This window comes from Hyperolius riggenbachi, chromosome 5 (genome assembly GCF_040937935.1).
Source record: "Hyperolius riggenbachi isolate aHypRig1 chromosome 5, aHypRig1.pri, whole genome shotgun sequence".
Classification (NCBI taxonomy): Eukaryota; Metazoa; Chordata; class Amphibia; order Anura; family Hyperoliidae; genus Hyperolius; species Hyperolius riggenbachi.
The window spans coordinates 250358635-250376185 of record NC_090650.1 but is presented as its reverse complement, the minus strand read 5'-3'; the positions used below and the strand labels follow the sequence as shown (position 1 = coordinate 250376185).

At 45.9% G+C, this 17551-nt stretch overlaps 1 protein-coding gene across 1 annotated transcript in view; it reads right to left on the bottom strand.

The window, feature by feature from the left end:
- Positions 1-17551, bottom strand: part of ZCCHC2 (zinc finger CCHC-type containing 2) — a 78937-nt gene that overhangs the window by 48219 nt on the left and 13167 nt on the right. Inside the window, 1 exon segment of the mRNA XM_068236761.1 lies at positions 2895-3000. Coding sequence (XP_068092862.1) covers positions 2895-3000 — 106 coding nt within the window.

Genomic DNA, 17551 nt, shown 5'->3' with positions numbered 1-17551 from the left:
TGTTTCAATCAAGAAATCACTTAAATAGGAGCTATCTGACACAGAGAAGTAGACCAAAAGCACCTCAAAAGCTAGACATCATGCCAAGATCCAAAGAAATTCAGGAACAAATGAGAGCCAAAGTAATTGAGATCTACCAGGCTGGTAAAGGTTATAAAGCCATGTCTAAAGCTGTGGGACTCCAGCGAACCACAGTGAGAGCCATTATCCACAAATGGCAAAAACATGGAACAGTGATGAACCTTCCCAGGAGTGGCCGGCCGACCAAAATTACCCCAAGAGCGCAGAGAAAACTCATCCGAGAGGCCACAAAAGACCACAGGACAACATCTAAAGAACTGCAGGCCTCACTTGCCTCAATTAAGGTCAGTGTTCACTACTCCACCATAAGAAAGAGACTGGGCAAAAACGGCCTGCATGGCAGATATCCAAGGCGCAAACCACTTTTAAGCAAAAAGAACATTAAGGCTCGTCTCAATTTTGCTAAAAAAAACCATCTCAATGATTTCCAAGACTTTTGGGAAAATACCTCGTGGACCGACGAGACAAAAGTTGAACTTTTTGGAAGGTGAGTGTCCCGTTACATCTGGCGTAGAAGTAACACAGCATTTCAGCAAATGATCATCATACCAACAGTAAAATACGGTGGTTGTAGTGTGATGGTCTGGGGTTGTTTTGCTGCTTCAGGACCTGGAAGGCTTGCTGTGATAGAAGGAACCATGAATTCTACTGTCTACCAAAAAATCCTGAAGGAGAATGTCCGGCCATCTGTTCGTCAACTCAAGCTGAAGCGATCTTGGGTGCTGCAGCAGGACAATGACCCAAAACACACCAGCAAATCCACCTCTGAATGGCTGAAGAAAAACAAAATGAAGACTTTGGAGTGGCCTAGTCAAAGTCCTGACCTGAATCCTATTGACATGATGTGGCATGACCTTAAAAAGGCGGTTCATGCTACAAACCCTAAAAGCTGAATTACAACAATTCTGCAAAGATGAGTGGGCCAAAATTCCTCCAGAGCGCTGTAAAAGACTCGTTGCAAGTTATCACAAACGCTTGATTGCAGTTATTGCTGCTAAGGGTGGTCCAACCAGTTATTAGGTTCAGGGGGCAATTTCTTTTTCACACAGGGCCATGTAGGTTTTGAGTTTTTTTCTCACTAAATAAAAACCATCATTTAAAACTGCATTTTGTGTTCAATTATGTTATCTTTGACTAATAGTTAATGGTTTTTGATGAGCAGAAACATTTAAGTGTGACAAACCTGCAAAAGAATAAGAAATCAGGAAGGGGGCAAATAGTTTTTCCCATCACGGTAAATGGCCCACCCTGTATTGTCTATTAAAATGGTTAACTGATAGGGGCTCCTAGCTCTCAAGCATTTTACTCAGACAAAGCATATCGTTCTGAAGAAACAAGCAGAGATCCTCGAAATGGATTCTTTTTTCTTTAAAGCTGTCAAAAAAAACAAACAACAAAAAAAAAAAAACAAACTAACTTTACCTCACTCCTTCCTTTTGAGGTAAGAAGCCTTTCTATTTTGGATTATCCATATACCATTTTTTTGTTGGGCACCTCTTGTTGGACATGTAAAAGGGAAAGAGGCGCCCTGATGTAATAAAAGCATCTAAAATCAGCTTAAAATCGAAAAGTGATATGAGGTAGCTTACTTTTCGATTTTAAGCTACCTCATATCACTTTTCGATTTTAAGCTGATTTTAGATGCTTTTATTACATCAGGGCGCCTCTTTCCCTTTTACGTGCTAAGTATACCCCCGAACACATCCTGTCCGAGGGGAGGTGGCAGACCACCAGTGGAGTCCCCACAGTGGACTCTGTCCCCTTTTTTCCACTAAGAGAGCGACCATCCTTCCGGTTCTGGCTAGGACCACCCCGAGTGGAGTCGGGTTTATTGTCTCCACCTGCTTCCTGTGGTTGGTTGCCCCAAGCAACCTCCCTTTGTGAGTAGTGCTTTTAATTTATTTTCTTTTATTGTGGTCATTGACATATTGCACTACTGGGCTCCCGTTTTTTGTCTCCTGTGACTTTTTCTACAGGGTGTTCATCCACCCCTACTACAATTGTCTTGTTGGACATGGTCCTACATAGGACTGGCAGGGTTAAGAGTTTCGGACAAGTTTCTCTCGAGTTGGGACTTTAACCTCCCTGGCGGTAAGCCCGAGCTGAGCTCGGGCTATGCCGCGCAGGGTGAGATCTTCAAACTGTAAAGTGCTGTACGCGCAGCTAGCACTTTGCTAGCCGCGCGTACAGCTTGATCTCCGCCGCTCTGCGGCGATCGCCCGCACGCAGCAGCGCAAGAGCCCCCCCCCCGCCAGAGCCCTGCGCTGCCCGGACCAATGAGTTCCGGGCAGCGTTATGGGCTGGATCGGAGACGTCTGACGTCAGGACGTCAGCTGACGTCCATGACGTCATTCCGATCGTCGCCATGGCGACAGGAGAAGCCAAACAGGGGATCGCGTTATATACGCGTTCCCCTGTTTGCTATTGTTGCTGGCGACGATCGAACTAGAGGGACACATGCGCCCTCTAGTGGAGTTTCATGTAGCTACCACTCTGGTAGCTTTACATGAAACATAAATTTTTTTTTTTTTTAAAAATTGGATTTCTGCAATTTTTGCAGAAAAAAATTAACCGCCAAGGAGGTTAAACAATATAAAACTGGGGTATTCTAAAACCCCTGTTTAGGAGTAGGAGGGTAGATTGAATTGTTTATCTTCTCAGTATATTTTCTATTCAAGTTTGCTTTATGTGGGTACAGGGGAAGCAAACAATTAGTGACATGGATTCCTAACTTTGGCACTAACCCTTAAATAATTCACACATTTACTATGACTCTTGTAGAGGAAACTCACTGAATGTCAGCATACACATACCTTCCGGTTGAAGACTGTGTGGCGCAGAATTGATTCCATTCTGGGTACCTACACTACCGTCCACAATGCGTTTCTCACGGTTTGGCAAATACTCGTGCTTATTCCCCTACAAAGAAATTGGAATAAAGTACATTATTTATATAGCACATAACATAAACACTCCTTAAATAGTCTGAGATGAAGGGGTGTAAAAGTTTTATACATACCGCTTCCTTCAGCTTCCTGATTTTTCCAGTAGAAGCCCCGTTAGCTGTGCCAGTCAGAGGGGGGTGGGGGTATACTGTGCATGCATGGCTGCCCTGCTCCAGTCGCCTAGAGCGATCTGCGCATGAGCAGTACTACAGCTCAGGCGCACAATGCTTTCAGCTGCAGGAGCGTGCCCAGGTGGACTGCGCCAACTGGCGAAGCCAACGGGGCTTCTACTGGACAATCCAGGAGACAGGAGGAAGCCACAGGTATGTATAAAACTTTATATTCCCTTTCATCTTTAAAGGACAACTGAAGTGAAAAGACTATGGAGGCTTACATGTTTATTTCCTTTTAAACAATATCAGTTGCCTGGCAGCCCTGCTGGTCAGTTTAGCTGCAGAAGTATCTGAATGACACCAGAAATAAGCGTGCAGCTAATCTGTCAGATCTGTCAAGGTCAGAAATACCTGATCTGCTGCATGCTTGTTCAGGGTCTATGGCTAAAAGTATTATGGTGCCCATACACGATACAATAAAACGTTTGATTTTCCCATTTATTCGATCTAAATGATCGAATCAAATTAAAGTTTATCCCGGTTTTTTTGAGAAAAATTTGATCAGACATGCTGGAAAAATCTTTATATTTATAATCTAATATGCGAGTATGTATGTTGAAACTGAGAGCGGAGAGTGAGGAGTAAACAAAGCACACAGAGCCTGCAGGGGGCAGTGCATAACTTGTATTCATTACAACAGAGGCAGCCCATGCCTCTCTGAGTGGACAAAGCTTGACAAAGAAAATAAGATTAGATACATTACAGAGACAGTGCAACTAGAAAAGGCTGCAGTAATCCAGACCACAATAGAACAGGTATAGGAACTTATAGGATAGAAGAAATAAGGCTGAAAATTTTGTTACAGAGTCTCTTTAAAAGGAAATAAACATGGCAGCCTCCATATACCGCTCTCTTCAGTTGTCCTTTAAAACGCCACTTTAAGATTATAATATTTCACCTTATGGTAATTTAAGAGAATCAGTTCTTCATGCATTTGCCTTTTAAATTTTATAAAGAAAAAACCTAGACCATAAAAAAAACACATCACAGTGGACAATGTATTGAAACAAGAGAAATGTGTATATGGAATTCTCATTTAAAAATGCCACCATCCTAAAATAAAGAGATCTGTCATATCAACCACTTTGATTGAATTACACAAGCCGTTTAGGCAATGCTTAAAGTCACCTTGTAAAGAGAAACAAGTATGCATATTTCCCTTTAAGGCAATAACAGCAGTCTCCCTGATCTGACATTCCTTTTCCTAGATTACACTGCTTCCACTACTGCCTTTGAACATATCACCACTTTCCCTACCATCGCACCGAGTACATCTATTCCCCCTACCATGCACTGAGGGCTGATTAACACTCAGCACAAAATCACGATCACAATTTTGCATTGTAAAATTACTGCGTTTGATTCCCGTTCAATAGATAAATCACAAACTCTACAGCAAGAATGATCCCATAGGGATACATTTGTTACATCGCTTTGCCGATCACTGGTGATCAGGTTCCTCCTCCAGAGCCTCCGAACTGTCTGTGCCTGGACCCCAGCCAAGAGTTTTTGCTAAATCCACTCCGTAAAGTCTGTCCTAGATGCATACTTATACTATTGGCCAAGATTTTTGGTAGCGATACAAATCTGTTTTGCAAATAATCTTTTCTATAGTATACTGAATTCCAAACTCACTTTTCAATTCATTTTCCTCTACAGTATTACATATTCATGTACGATATGGACCATGTCTACGTATGACAGGCAATACCTCTGCGTGTGATGTGCACAACATCCTCCCTGGAAAGAGTATATATGTAGAATATAGTAGTACTATGTAACCATAATTAAAGCGGACACAAACCAAAAACATTTTTTTTTAATTCAAAATATTTAGTTGCACCCCTCTGACACATACAAAGATAAATAAACACTCCTTCAAGCCTTTGAGCATTTCAGTGCATGCTTTTTTTACCCTTCTCTTTTCATAACTAGGGTTATACAGGTGGCAGCCATTACTTCTGAGCTTAGTAGGAGGTTTTAGATCATGAGTGTGTTTGTCCTCAGCTACCCTCCCTCCTTGTCTATGTGAAATCTCACACAAGCCGAGATAACCTCCCCTGCGACTTCATCAGTAGCAGCCTGTGCTTTGTTTTTGTTTTTTATCTCCTCCACCAGTCTGCCGGATTCTGTCCTGGCAATATGAAAGGAAGGGAGGGGTTCCGCCAATAAATGTAAAATATTTTATATTTGTCATCATGCAGCTGAAAAAGGCTGCTATTTATTATTATTATAATTTAGAAAATAGATTTTACTTCTGAAATCTTGCATTTTTAATTTGGGTCCACTTTTAGGCCCCATTCACACTTGCGTTTTGCCTTGCAAACGGACCGGATCCTGATCGGATCAGGACCTGATCCTGATCGGAACCGTACGCATCAGGCATGCATCAGGCTGCCATCAGGATCCGTGGGCAAAAAAATAGCGAAATTAAATAAAAAAATGTTGGGGTCAGCAGAAGGTGCACCTGTAGAATCAGGTTCCTCCGCTGTAGGCCTCACCTCCACCTCCGACATTCTGCCAAAACAGCTCCAGCACGTCTGTCACTGCTGCTCCACTCCACATATGCTGGGCCCATGTGTCCCCATCCGAAATGGCCGCTTGGATACGCATAGGAAGTGGGGTAGAATGTCAGGTTTTTGTAGGCAGTGTGTTCTGTGTCTTCCGTTCCCCATTGGTTTCTGTGTGCCTGATGGTGCTTGTCAGGCTCCGGTCAGGATGCGTGGGCCGGAGATCCGGACCCAAAAAATAGCGCATGTTGGAAAAGAGTCCGGATCCGATCCGGTACGTACGGAACGGACGCGTGTGAACGTCCGCATAGACATTACATTGCTATGCGGAACGTACGTTCCGTTTGTACAGTATGCGTTCCGGATCCGATCAGGAAAATCCTGATAGCGAACGCTAATGTGAACCGAGCCCAAGGGTCCTTCCACACCGAGTCCATTTCATTGCGACAGCAAATATCACTGCATTGCAACAACAATATTCCTATGGGGCATTACACAGAGTGTGGTGCAGCAGGTTCCTACATACAGGGAGTGCAGAATTATTAGGCAAGTTGTATTTTTGAGGAATAATTTTATTATTGAACAACAACGTTCTCAATGAACCCAAAAAGCTCATTTATATCAAAGCGGAATATTTTTGAGAGTAGTTTTTAGTTTTAGCTATTTTAGGGGGATATCTGTGTGTGCAGGTGACTATTACTGTGCATAATTATTAGGCAACTTAACAAAAAACAAATATATATGCATTTCAATTATTTATTTTTACCAGTGAAACCAATATAACATCTCAACATTCACAAATATACATTTCTGACATTCAAAAAACAAAACAAAAACAAATCAGTGACCAATATAGCCACCTTTCTTTGCAAGGACACTCAAAAGCCTGACATCCATGGATTCTGTCAGTGTTTTGATCTGTTCACCATCACCCACAGCCTCCCAGACAATGTTCAGAGAGGTGTACTGTTTTCCCTCCTTGTAAATCTCACATTTTATGATAGACCACAGGTTCTCAATGGGGTTCAGATCTGGTGAACAAGGAGGCCATGTCATTTGTTTTTATTCTTTTATACCCTTTCTTGCCACGCTGTGGAGTACTTGGACGCGTGTGATGGAGCATTGTCCTGCATGAAAATCATGTTTTTCTTGAAGGATGCAGACTTCTTCCTGTACCACTGCTTGAAGAAGGTGCCTTCCAGAAACTGGCAGTAGGACTGGGAGTTGAGCTTTACTCCATCCTCAACCCGAAAAGGCCCCACAAGCTCATCTTTGATGATACCAGCCCAAACCAGTACTCCACCTCCACCTTGCTGGCGTCTGAGTCGGACTGGAGCTCTCTGCCCTTTACCAATCCAGCTACGGGCCCATCCATCTTGCCCATCTTCAGTCCATAAAACCTTAGAAAAAAAATCAGTCTTGAGATATTTATTGGCCCAGTCTTGACATTTCAGCTTGTGTGTCTTGTTCAGTGGTGGTCGTCTTTCAGCCTTTCTTACCTTGGCCATGTCTGAGTATTGCACACTTTGTGCTTTTGGGCACTCCAGTGATGTTGCAGCTCTAAAATATGGCCAAACTGGTGGCAAGTGGCATCTTGGCAGCTGCACGCTTGACTTTTCTCAGTTCATGGGCAGTTATTTTGCTCCTTGGTTTTTCCACACGCTTCTTGCGACCCTGTTGACTTTTTTTGAATGAAACGCTTGATTGTTCGATGATCACGCTTCAGAAGCTTTGCAATTTTAAGAGTGCTGCATCCCTCTGCAAGATATCTCACTATTTTTGACTTTTCTGAGCATGTCAAGTCCTTCTTTTGACCCATTTTGCCAAAGGAAAGGAAGTTGCCTAATAATTATGCACACCTGATATAGGGTGTTGATGTCATTAGACCACACCCCTTCTCATTACAGAGATGCACATCACCTAATATGCTTAATTGGTAGTAGGCTTTTGAGCATATACAGTTTGGAGTAAGAAACATGCATAAAGAGTATGATGTGGTCAAAATACTCATTTGCCTAATAATTCTGCACTCCCTGTAGTAACGCACAGCAAGCTGTGTGCTAACTGAGTAGAGAATGCATATTCAAGAGCATATACTTTCCTTGTACTGCATGCCTCACTTTATAGTCACATTGGAGCGGTAATGCAGGGTTCATCTTTTTGGCTAAATTGCATTGCGATCTTATTACTACACAAAGGATTCAGTGTGGAAGGGCCCTAAATTGTAGACTCTACCCCCAAATTTAATAATATTTCAAATTAATTAATTTCATGAGCGACATGAGTTTGGGGGAATTGGGCCTGAAGCTGACAATAGTTACTCCCATACAGGGCTGTGGAGTTGGAGTTGATGAGTCGGAGTAATTTTTGGGTACCCGGAGTCGGGTGAAAATGCACCGACTCCGAATGAATTTAAACTGTAATTAAAATAGAAAATATGATAAAATGTTCTATTTCTCAGATATAGTCATCATAAATTAATAACATATCCAGTAATAACTCTGCTTAGTCTTCAAAAATGAAATAAACCAGTAAAAAATACATATCTGATTGCGACTGTATATATGATGTGTACACAGGAATCTTTTATATAAACTAAACAACATCTATGCTGTAAGAATAAAGCCTGATGTGTAGCTGTGTCACTAATAGAGATGGTCAATAAGATGGAAATAATTTTGCGTTTATGCAAAATGTGTGCACTCCCTTTGCTCCGTTTTTTATTACAAAATCCACTTTAATATATCAGCCCTACCTAAACCGCCGCAACCCTGCTGCTCTAATCTAACTAAATCCTCCCAAACTCCCCGGAGGGCAATCTGGGCAGCGCTTCCGTGAGAGGCAGAGCTATGAGCCGCAGCTCTGCCTCTCAGCGTGTCAGCCCGGATCACCGCCTCTCCCCCGCCCCTCTCAGTCTTACTGAGAGGGGCGGGGAGAGGCGGAGATCCGCCACTGACAGACACGTGTGAGGCAGGGCTGCAGCTCATAGCTCTGCCTCACACGGAAGAGTAGAGGGCAGCAAAATCCACGACCAAAAAAGTCATGGATTTTGCAGGGGAGAGGGAGGACGAGTTAGGGGGGGATTTAGATAGATTACAGCTGCGGGGATGCAGTGGTTTAGGTAGGGCTAATATGTTAAAGAGGATTTTGTTATAAAAAAAAAAAATGGATTTTTAAGAGACTTCAGTGTCTCTTTAAAATTTGGTTTGGTGACTACGAATGAAAGGGTACCTGGGACGGATGAAAAGAAAAGTTTTAAAACATACCTGGGGCTTCTTCCAGCCCCCTTCAGGCTAATCCAGTCGCTGTCCTCCACCACCACCTGGATCTTCTGCTACGAGTCCCGGTAATTCAGCCACTCAGCGCAGTCCGGCCGCGTGCCGCTCCCACAACCCGGAACATTCTGCATCTCCGCAATAGTGCTGCGCAGGTTTAGTAAAATCCCAGCGGCGGAGTGCGTGCATGCGCACTACGCCTGACTCGCTCAAGTACCTGGACCCATAGCAGAAGATCCAGGTGGTGGAGGAGGACAGATAAGAAGGTAAAGCTTGGGCTACTTTTGTCAACAAGGAATGCAAATTTTTTTTTACAGTTTATACAAAACAGACAGAGCGATTCTCAAAGAATAATACATAACAACCCATTATTGCCAACAATTCTCCGGCTAGAAGGAGCACGCCGGGCTCAGATTAACTACGGGCACAAGCTGCTGCTGGAGCGATCAGCTGACCAAAGCTCCGCCCACCGACGCGGTTTGAACCGCTCAGGTTCTTCTTCAGAGTGTGGTTAACTCATGACGTATCGCCCTTTTCACTGCCTTCGCCACGCCTACCTTCCGTTCACAGTGATTCTTGAGAGGAGGTGGCTGTACGCGCTAAATTAGCCTATCTCTGCATGCTCTAACGAGCCAGTCCACTACGGCAGCTTCAGCAGCAATACAGGCAAGCAAAAAGACCATATGCATCGCAGCAACCTGAAGTAGCAGCAAGGATTCACTGAAAGAGTTCAACGTAGGTCACAAATTTATCAGCTTTTTTTAGTTTTTTAGTTCATATCAGGATTTTATTCCATGTGTTTTCAATCATATGGACCACTCATGTTCTGTCCAAAAAAGGTGTGTATAGATCCTAAATATCCACAGGATGACTCCACACTGTCCATATCAGTAGCCAGCTGTTTGGAACCTATACACACACATACAATCAGTACATAGGTAATCCCATCGTATGGTGCTAAATCGCAGGGGCACAGAGGAGGACAGCGAGGGACTGATTAGCCTGAAGGGGGCTGGAGGAAGCCCCAGGTATGTATAAAACTTTAATTTCATCTGTCTCAGGTTTACTTTGTTACACAGGAGTACTATACTCTACATATGCACTCCCCACAGAGCTGCAGGGAATCCACTGAGAATGTTGTGCACATTGAACACAGAGGTGTTGTCTATCACCCATAAACCTGGTTCAGATTGTGCATGAAGAATGTGTAATAGAGAAAGAATTGCCTCATTCTCCCGCAGAGTACCGGCACATCACTCTTACATGTACCCACAGTTACATTGCCTAGGGCCTGATAGATGTTCTTTGTTCCTGTCTTCTACAAGTACTCTTACCAAGGACTAGTTTTAGTCTATGACTAAAAGTATTAGAGGCAGAAGATCAGCTGGCTAGCCAGGTAACTGGTATTGTTTAAAAGGGAATAAATATGGCAGCCTCCATATCCCTCTTACTTCAGTTGTCTTTTAAAATTCCTAAGCATTGGCAGTTAAGAGATGCATTTCATGTTACATACTTTCAATCAACAAAATTGTAATATGCAAATTAGAGGAGTCGGTGGAATCCTAACCTGAGGAGTCGGAGGATTTTTGTACTGACTCCACACCACTGCTCCCATAGACTTATAATGGCGATTGGCCGGGACCTGGAGAGGTAGGTTACTATACCCGAATGGACTATACCTGGGATTACTGTAACAAGATTATACTGTAAAATGATGCAACAAGGTCAGTTTGCATAATAGCTCAGCTGGACATCGAACAAGTGACAACTACGCACTGGGCTTTATTCTTACAGAAAAAATATTATTTCTTATACATAGGACGCCATTGCAGACGGCAACTTGAGCAAGGATACACGTTCCCAGGGCTGCGCAGCACAGGGGCCTGCCAACACAATCTGCAACTGAAACTGAGCTGCAGCAGGAGAACGGAGGATCGTAGAGGACCGGCACGGGCACAGGGCAGCTGCAGGGGGCTGATAGAAGCCCTAGGTAAATTAAACTGTTTTTCCAATTAAGTATCCCTTTAAGGAAGCAGGGCTGTGGAGTCGTTACAAAAATCCTCCGACTCTGATTCCTCGACTCCGACATATTACAATCTTGTTGATTGAAAGTATGTAAAATAAAATGCATCTCTTAACTGTAAATGCTTAGGAATTTTAAAATACAACTGAAGTGAGAGGGATATGGAGGCTGACATATTTATTCCCTTTTAAACAATTCCAGTTACCGGACTAGCCGGTGGATCTTCTGCCTCTAATACTTTTAGTCAGATTAAAACTAGTCCTGGGTAAGAGAACTTGTAGAAGACAGAAACATAGAACATCTATCAGGCCCTAGGACATGTGACTGCGGGTACATGTAAGAGTGATGCGTAGGTACTCTGCAGGGGAATGAGGCAATTCTTCCTCTATTACACATTCTTCATGCACAATCTGAACCAGGTTTATGGGTGATAGACAACACCTTTGTATTCAATGTGCACAACATTCTCAGTGGATTCCCTGCAGCTCTGGTGAGTGCATATGTAGAGTATAGTACTACTGTGTAACAAAGTAAACCTGATTCTGGGAATACACAGGTTGATTCTGGCACTTGATTCTGCACCCGATCGTTTTTGCCGCTCGATTCTTTTATCTTCCATTCGTTTTTCTTATCTTTTTTCATTGTCTTCAATGCAAAATCGAGCTAGAAGGAAATTGGACATGTCGGAAATTATCTATCGAGCCATCTAAATGACTCAGAATCGAGCCGTGTATTCCCAGCATGAGAGACAGAGGAAATTAAAAAAAAGTATTATACATACCTGGGGCTTCCTCCAGCCCCTTTCACGCCAATCAGTTCCTCGCTGTCCTCCTCAGGGCTGTGGAGCCGGAGCAATTTTGGGTGCCTGGAGTCGGGGAAAAAAATGCACTGACTCCTAATGAATTTAAACTGTAATTAAAATAGAAAATATGATGAAATGTTCTATTTCTCAGATAATAGTCATCATAAATAATTCCTATACACAGTAATAGCTGTGCTTAGTCCACAAAAATGAAATAAACCAATCAAAATTAGTTACTTGTGCTGCTTTAATAAAGCAGTCCCCATATTTTTAAAGTTAGTTATACATATCTGATTGTGACTGACTGTATATGTGATGTGTACACAGGAATAACATCTATGCTGCAAGAATAAAGCCTGATATGTAGCCAGGTCACTAATAGAGATGGTCAAGGAGATGAAAAATTTAGAGATTAGAGATTATATTCCTCTGTACACCTCATAAAAATACAGTCACAATCAGATATGTATATCTGACTTTAAAATACGGGGTCTGCTTTATTGAAGCAGCACAAGTAACCATGTTTTGATTGGTTTATTTCATTTTTGTGGACTAAACACAGCTAATAACTGTATATATAAATTATTTATGATGACTTATTTGAAAAATAGAAAATGTTATCATATTTTCTATTTAATTACAGTTTAAATTCATTAGGAGTCTGTGCATTTTTTCCTGACTCCAGGTAGCCAAAAATTGCTCCGACTCCGCAGCCCCGTAAGGAAGCCGCAGGTATGGGGGCCAAGTATGAGAGATACCTGAGATGTACACGTTCACTCTAATGCCAGGCACAAACCATGCCATTTCACGTCAGATCGATGGGTAGAATGGATAAATTTCCATCAGGCCCGATCTGACTTCCAATTACTTCTGTAACAAAATCGAATAGAAAAATTATTGGAAATCAGATCAGACCTGGCAGAAATTATCTATTTGATGGGAAATTACATGGTGCAGGCATAAAAATTACGAAAAGAAAAAGGAACAGTGCCCATATCCATGCAGGAATGGCACTGTACATACACATTTATGTCTTGACCCATCAGTTCAGGTACACTTTAAAGAGAATCTGTATTGTTAAAAATCGCACACAAGTAAACATACCAGTGCATTAGGGGACAACTCCTATTCCCCTCTGTCACAATTTCGCCGCTCCCCGCTGCATTAAAAGTGGTTAAAAACAGTTTTAAAAAGTCTGTTTATAAACAAACAAAATGGCCACCAAAACAGGAAGTAGGTTGATGTACAGTATGTCCACACATAGAAAATACATCCATACACAAGCAGGCTGTATACAGCCTTCCTTTTGAATCTCAAGCGATCATTTGTGTGTTTCTTTCCCCCTTCAGCTCTCATCCACTGAAGCGTCAGGCTGTTTCTTACTGCAGAGTGCAGACAGCTCTGCCCGTATGTAATTCATCAGTATGTGAAAGCCCAGCCAGCTCAAAGGACGATTTATCCAGCTTGTTAAAGATAATAGAGCAGAGAGAAGCTGCCCTAATCTAAATAATAGGGATGGGACGAATCCACAATTTCTTCGAATCTGAATCTAAAAAGGTTCTCGAATATCTCGAACCTTTCGAATCCCGAATCCTGCGCATAAGAATTGTTCGATCCATGGTATAGTTGCCCGCAGTATAGGTAGCTAGGTAAAGGTGTCTTCAGTATAGCTACCAAGGTATAGGGGCCTTCACTATAGGTTGCAGGGCATAGGGGCCTTCACTATAGGTTGCAGGGCATAGGGGCCTTCAGTACAGGCGGCAGGGCATAGGGGCCTTCAGTACAGGCGGCAGGGCATAGGGGCCTTCAGTACAGGCGGCAGGGCATAGGGGCCTTCAGTACAGGCGGCAGGGCATAGGGGCCTTCAGTACAGGCGGCAGGGCATAGGGGCCTTCAGTACAGGCGGCAGGGCATAGGGGCCTTCAGTACAGGCGGCAGGGCATAGGGGCCTTCAGTACAGGCGGCAGGGCATAGGGGCCTTCAGTACAGGCGGCAGGGCATAGGGGCCTTCAGTACAGGCGGCAGGGCATAGGGGCCTTCAGTACAGGCGGCAGGGCATAGGGGCCTTCAGTACAGGCGGCAGGGCATAGGGGCCTTCAGTACAGGCGGCAGGGCATAGGGGCCTTCAGTACAGGCGGCAGGGCATAGGGGCCTTCAGTACAGGCGGCAGGGCATAGGGGCCTTCAGTACAGGCGGCAGGGCATAGGGGCCTTCAGTACAGGCGGCAGGGCATAGGGGCCTTCAGTACAGGCGGCAGGGCATAGGGGCCTTCAGTACAGGCGGCAGGGCATAGGGGCCTTCAGTACAGGCGGCAGGGCATAGGGGCCTTCAGTACAGGCGGCAGGGCATAGGGGCCTTCAGTACAGGCGGCAGGGCATAGGGGCCTTCAGTACAGGCGGCAGGGCATAGGGGCCTTCAGTACAGGCGGCAGGGCATAGGGGCCTTCAGTACAGGCGGCAGGGCATAGGGGCCTTCAGTACAGGCGGCAGGGCATAGGGGCCTTCAGTACAGGCGGCAGGGCATAGGGGCCTTCAGTACAGGCGGCAGGGCATAGGGGCCTTCAGTACAGGCGGCAGGGCATAGGGGCCTTCAGTACAGGCGGCAGGGCATAGGGGCCTTCAGTACAGGCGGCAGGGCATAGGGGCCTTCAGTACAGGCGGCAGGGCATAGGGGCCTTCAGTACAGGCGGCAGGGCATAGGGGCCTTCAGTACAGGCGGCAGGGCATAGCGGCCTTCAGTACAGGCGGCAGGGCATAGGGGCCTTCAGTACAGGCGGCAGGGCATAGGGGCCTTCAGTACAGGCAGCAGGGCATAGGGGCCTTCAGTACAGGCAGCAGGGCATAGGGGCCTTCAGTACAGGCAGCAGGGCATAGGGGCCTTCAGTACAGGCAGCAGGGCATAGGGGCCTTCAGTACAGGCAGCAGGGCATAGGGGCCTTCAGTACAGGCAGCAGGGCATAGGGGCCTTCAGTACAGGCAGCAGGGCATAGGGGCCTTCAGTACAGGCAGCAGGGCATAGGGGCCTTCAGTACAGGCAGCAGGGCATAGGGGCCTTCAGTACAGGCAGCAGGGCATAGGGGCCTTCAGTACAGGCAGCAGGGCATAGGGGCCTTCAGTACAGGCAGCAGGGCATAGGGGCCTTCAGTACAGGCAGCAGGGCATAGGGGCCTTCAGTACAGGCAGCAGGGCATAGGGGCCTTCAGTACAGGCAGCAGGGCATAGGGGCCTTCAGTACAGGCAGCAGGGCATAGGGGCCTTCAGTACAGGCAGCAGGGCATAGGGGCCTTCAGTACAGGCAGCAGGGCATAGGGGCCTTCAGTACAGGCAGCAGGGCATAGGGGCCTTCAGTACAGGCAGCAGGGCATAGGGGCCTTCAGTACAGGCAGCAGGGCATAGGGGCCTTCAGTACAGGCAGCAGGGCATAGGGGCCTTCAGTACAGGCAGCAGGGCATAGGGGCCTTCAGTACAGGCAGCAGGGCATAGGGGCCTTCAGTACAGGCAGCAGGGCATAGGGGCCTTCAGTACAGGCAGCAGGGTATAGGGGCCTTCAGTACAGGCAGCAGGGCATAGGGGCCTTCAGTACAGGCAGCAGGGCATAGGGGCCTTCAGTACAGGCAGCAGGGCATAGGGGCCTTCAGTATAGGCAGCAGGGTATAGGGGCCTTCAGTATAGGCAGCAGGGTATAGGGGCCTTCAGTATAGGCAGCAGGGTATAGGGGCCTTCAGTATAGGCAGCAGGGTATAGGGGCCTTCAGTATAGGCAGCAGGGTATAGGGGCCTTCAGTATAGGTAGCAGGATATAGGGGCCTTCAGTATAGGTAGCAGGCTATGGGGGGCTTCAGTATGGGAGGCTTCAGTACAGTGAGCAGGCTATGGGGGGCTTCAGTACAGTGAGCAGGCTATAGGGGGGCTTCAGTACAGTGAGCAGGCTATGGGGGGGCTTCAGTACAGTGAGCAGGCTATGGGGGCTTCAGTACAGTGAGCAGGCTATGGGGGGCTTCAGTACAGTGAGCAGGCTATGGGGGGCTTCAGCACAGTGAGCAGGCTATGGGGGGCTTCAGCACAGTGAGCAGGCTATGGGGGGCTTCAGCACAGTGAGCAGGCTATGGGGGGCTTCAGTATGGGGGGCTTCAGTATAGTTAGCAGGCTATGGGGGGCTTCAGTATAGTTAGCAGGCTATGGGGGGCTTCAGTTTAGTTAGCAGGCTATGGGGGGCTTCAGTATAGTTAGCAGGCTATGGGGGGCTTCAGTATGGGGGGCTTCAGTATAGGTATCAGGCTATGGGGTTGCTTTAGTATAGGTAGCAGGCTATGGGGTTGCTTTAGTATAGGTAGCAGGCTATGGGGTTTGCTTTAGTATAGGTAGCAGGCTATGGGGTTTGCTTTAGTATAGGTAGCAGGCTATGGGGTTGCTTTAGTATAGGTAGCAGGCTATGGGGTTGCTTTAGTATAGGTAGCAGGCTATGGGGTTGCTTTAGTATAGGTAGCAGGCTATGAGGGGCTGCAGTATAATAGCTGGATAGCAGTGGCACATACCCTCCTCCCTCCCCCCGCAGCCTCCTCCACTCGTCCCCCTGCATAAATAAGGAGAAGCAGCCTCTCACCTCCAGCATCAGCGTGGAGCCCGGAGCAGCAGACTTCTCCCTTCACTTCCTAGTTCCCCCTAGTGGCCACTGGACCGGCTCTTACTGATGACGCGTAGTAAGAGCCGATCACTAGGGGGAATAAGGAAGCGTGCATGAGGTCTGCCGCTCCGGGCTCCACGCTGGAGGTGAGAGGCTGCTTCCTCTTATTTATGCGGCGGGCGAGCGGAGGAGGCTGCGGGGGGAGGGAGGAGGACAATTGAACGTGTGCAGCGGCGGATGCGCGGCAATGCAGCGTCGGGATTCGGCGATCAGAAAATGGCGTCGGGATTAGAGTCCACGAATCTTGAATATTTCCTAATATTCGAGGGATTCGCCGTCCCATCCCTACTAAATAACACACAGGCAGTGTGCATAGAGGGGCCAGGAGGGGGGAGATGCATCACAGAACCACAACACTGAAGAACTTGGCAGCCTTCCAGACACAGGGCGACAAGTCCGACAGGGGAGAGATAAGCTGATTTATTACAGAGATGGTAATAGAAGAAAGTGCTGCAGTAAGCCAGAGCACATTAGAACAGGTATAGGAACTTGTAGGATGGTAGAAAATAGGATTCAATTTTTGTTACGGAGTCTCTTTAAGCCTCATATTCATGCTAGAGGGTTATCAGCTGAGGCAGCCGGTCAGAGCAGTATCTGCCAAGAAGCTAGTGTCATAACACACAAGATTGCACTTGAAGCTTTTTTTTTTTTTTTTTCTTATATATACACTTTGCCAGGCAATAAGAATACAGTACTGACCAGTATAGGAGCATGGTAACAGCTCACTAGCTATCCATTTCCTAGCATTCTGCACCTGCTGGATACATTCCCGCCCCACTTCCTAGCTGTACACTGTCTGCTTCTAATATTAACCAATCAACTACAGACTCCTGCAGGAGACAGCTAACAAGAAGCACAGGCTTTAAAGTGTGTTGGGAGCCCACCTAGCGTATGCAGAAAACAAAGATGAGGCCATATTTAACTTAGAGTACCCTGTGACAGCTTTAGAGTCACCCATGCCATTTTGTAGGACGGGGAATGCTTAACCACTTGAGGACCAGAGGTTTATACAATTCAGCACTTCGCATGTTTAACGGTTTATTGCTCAGTCATACAACTT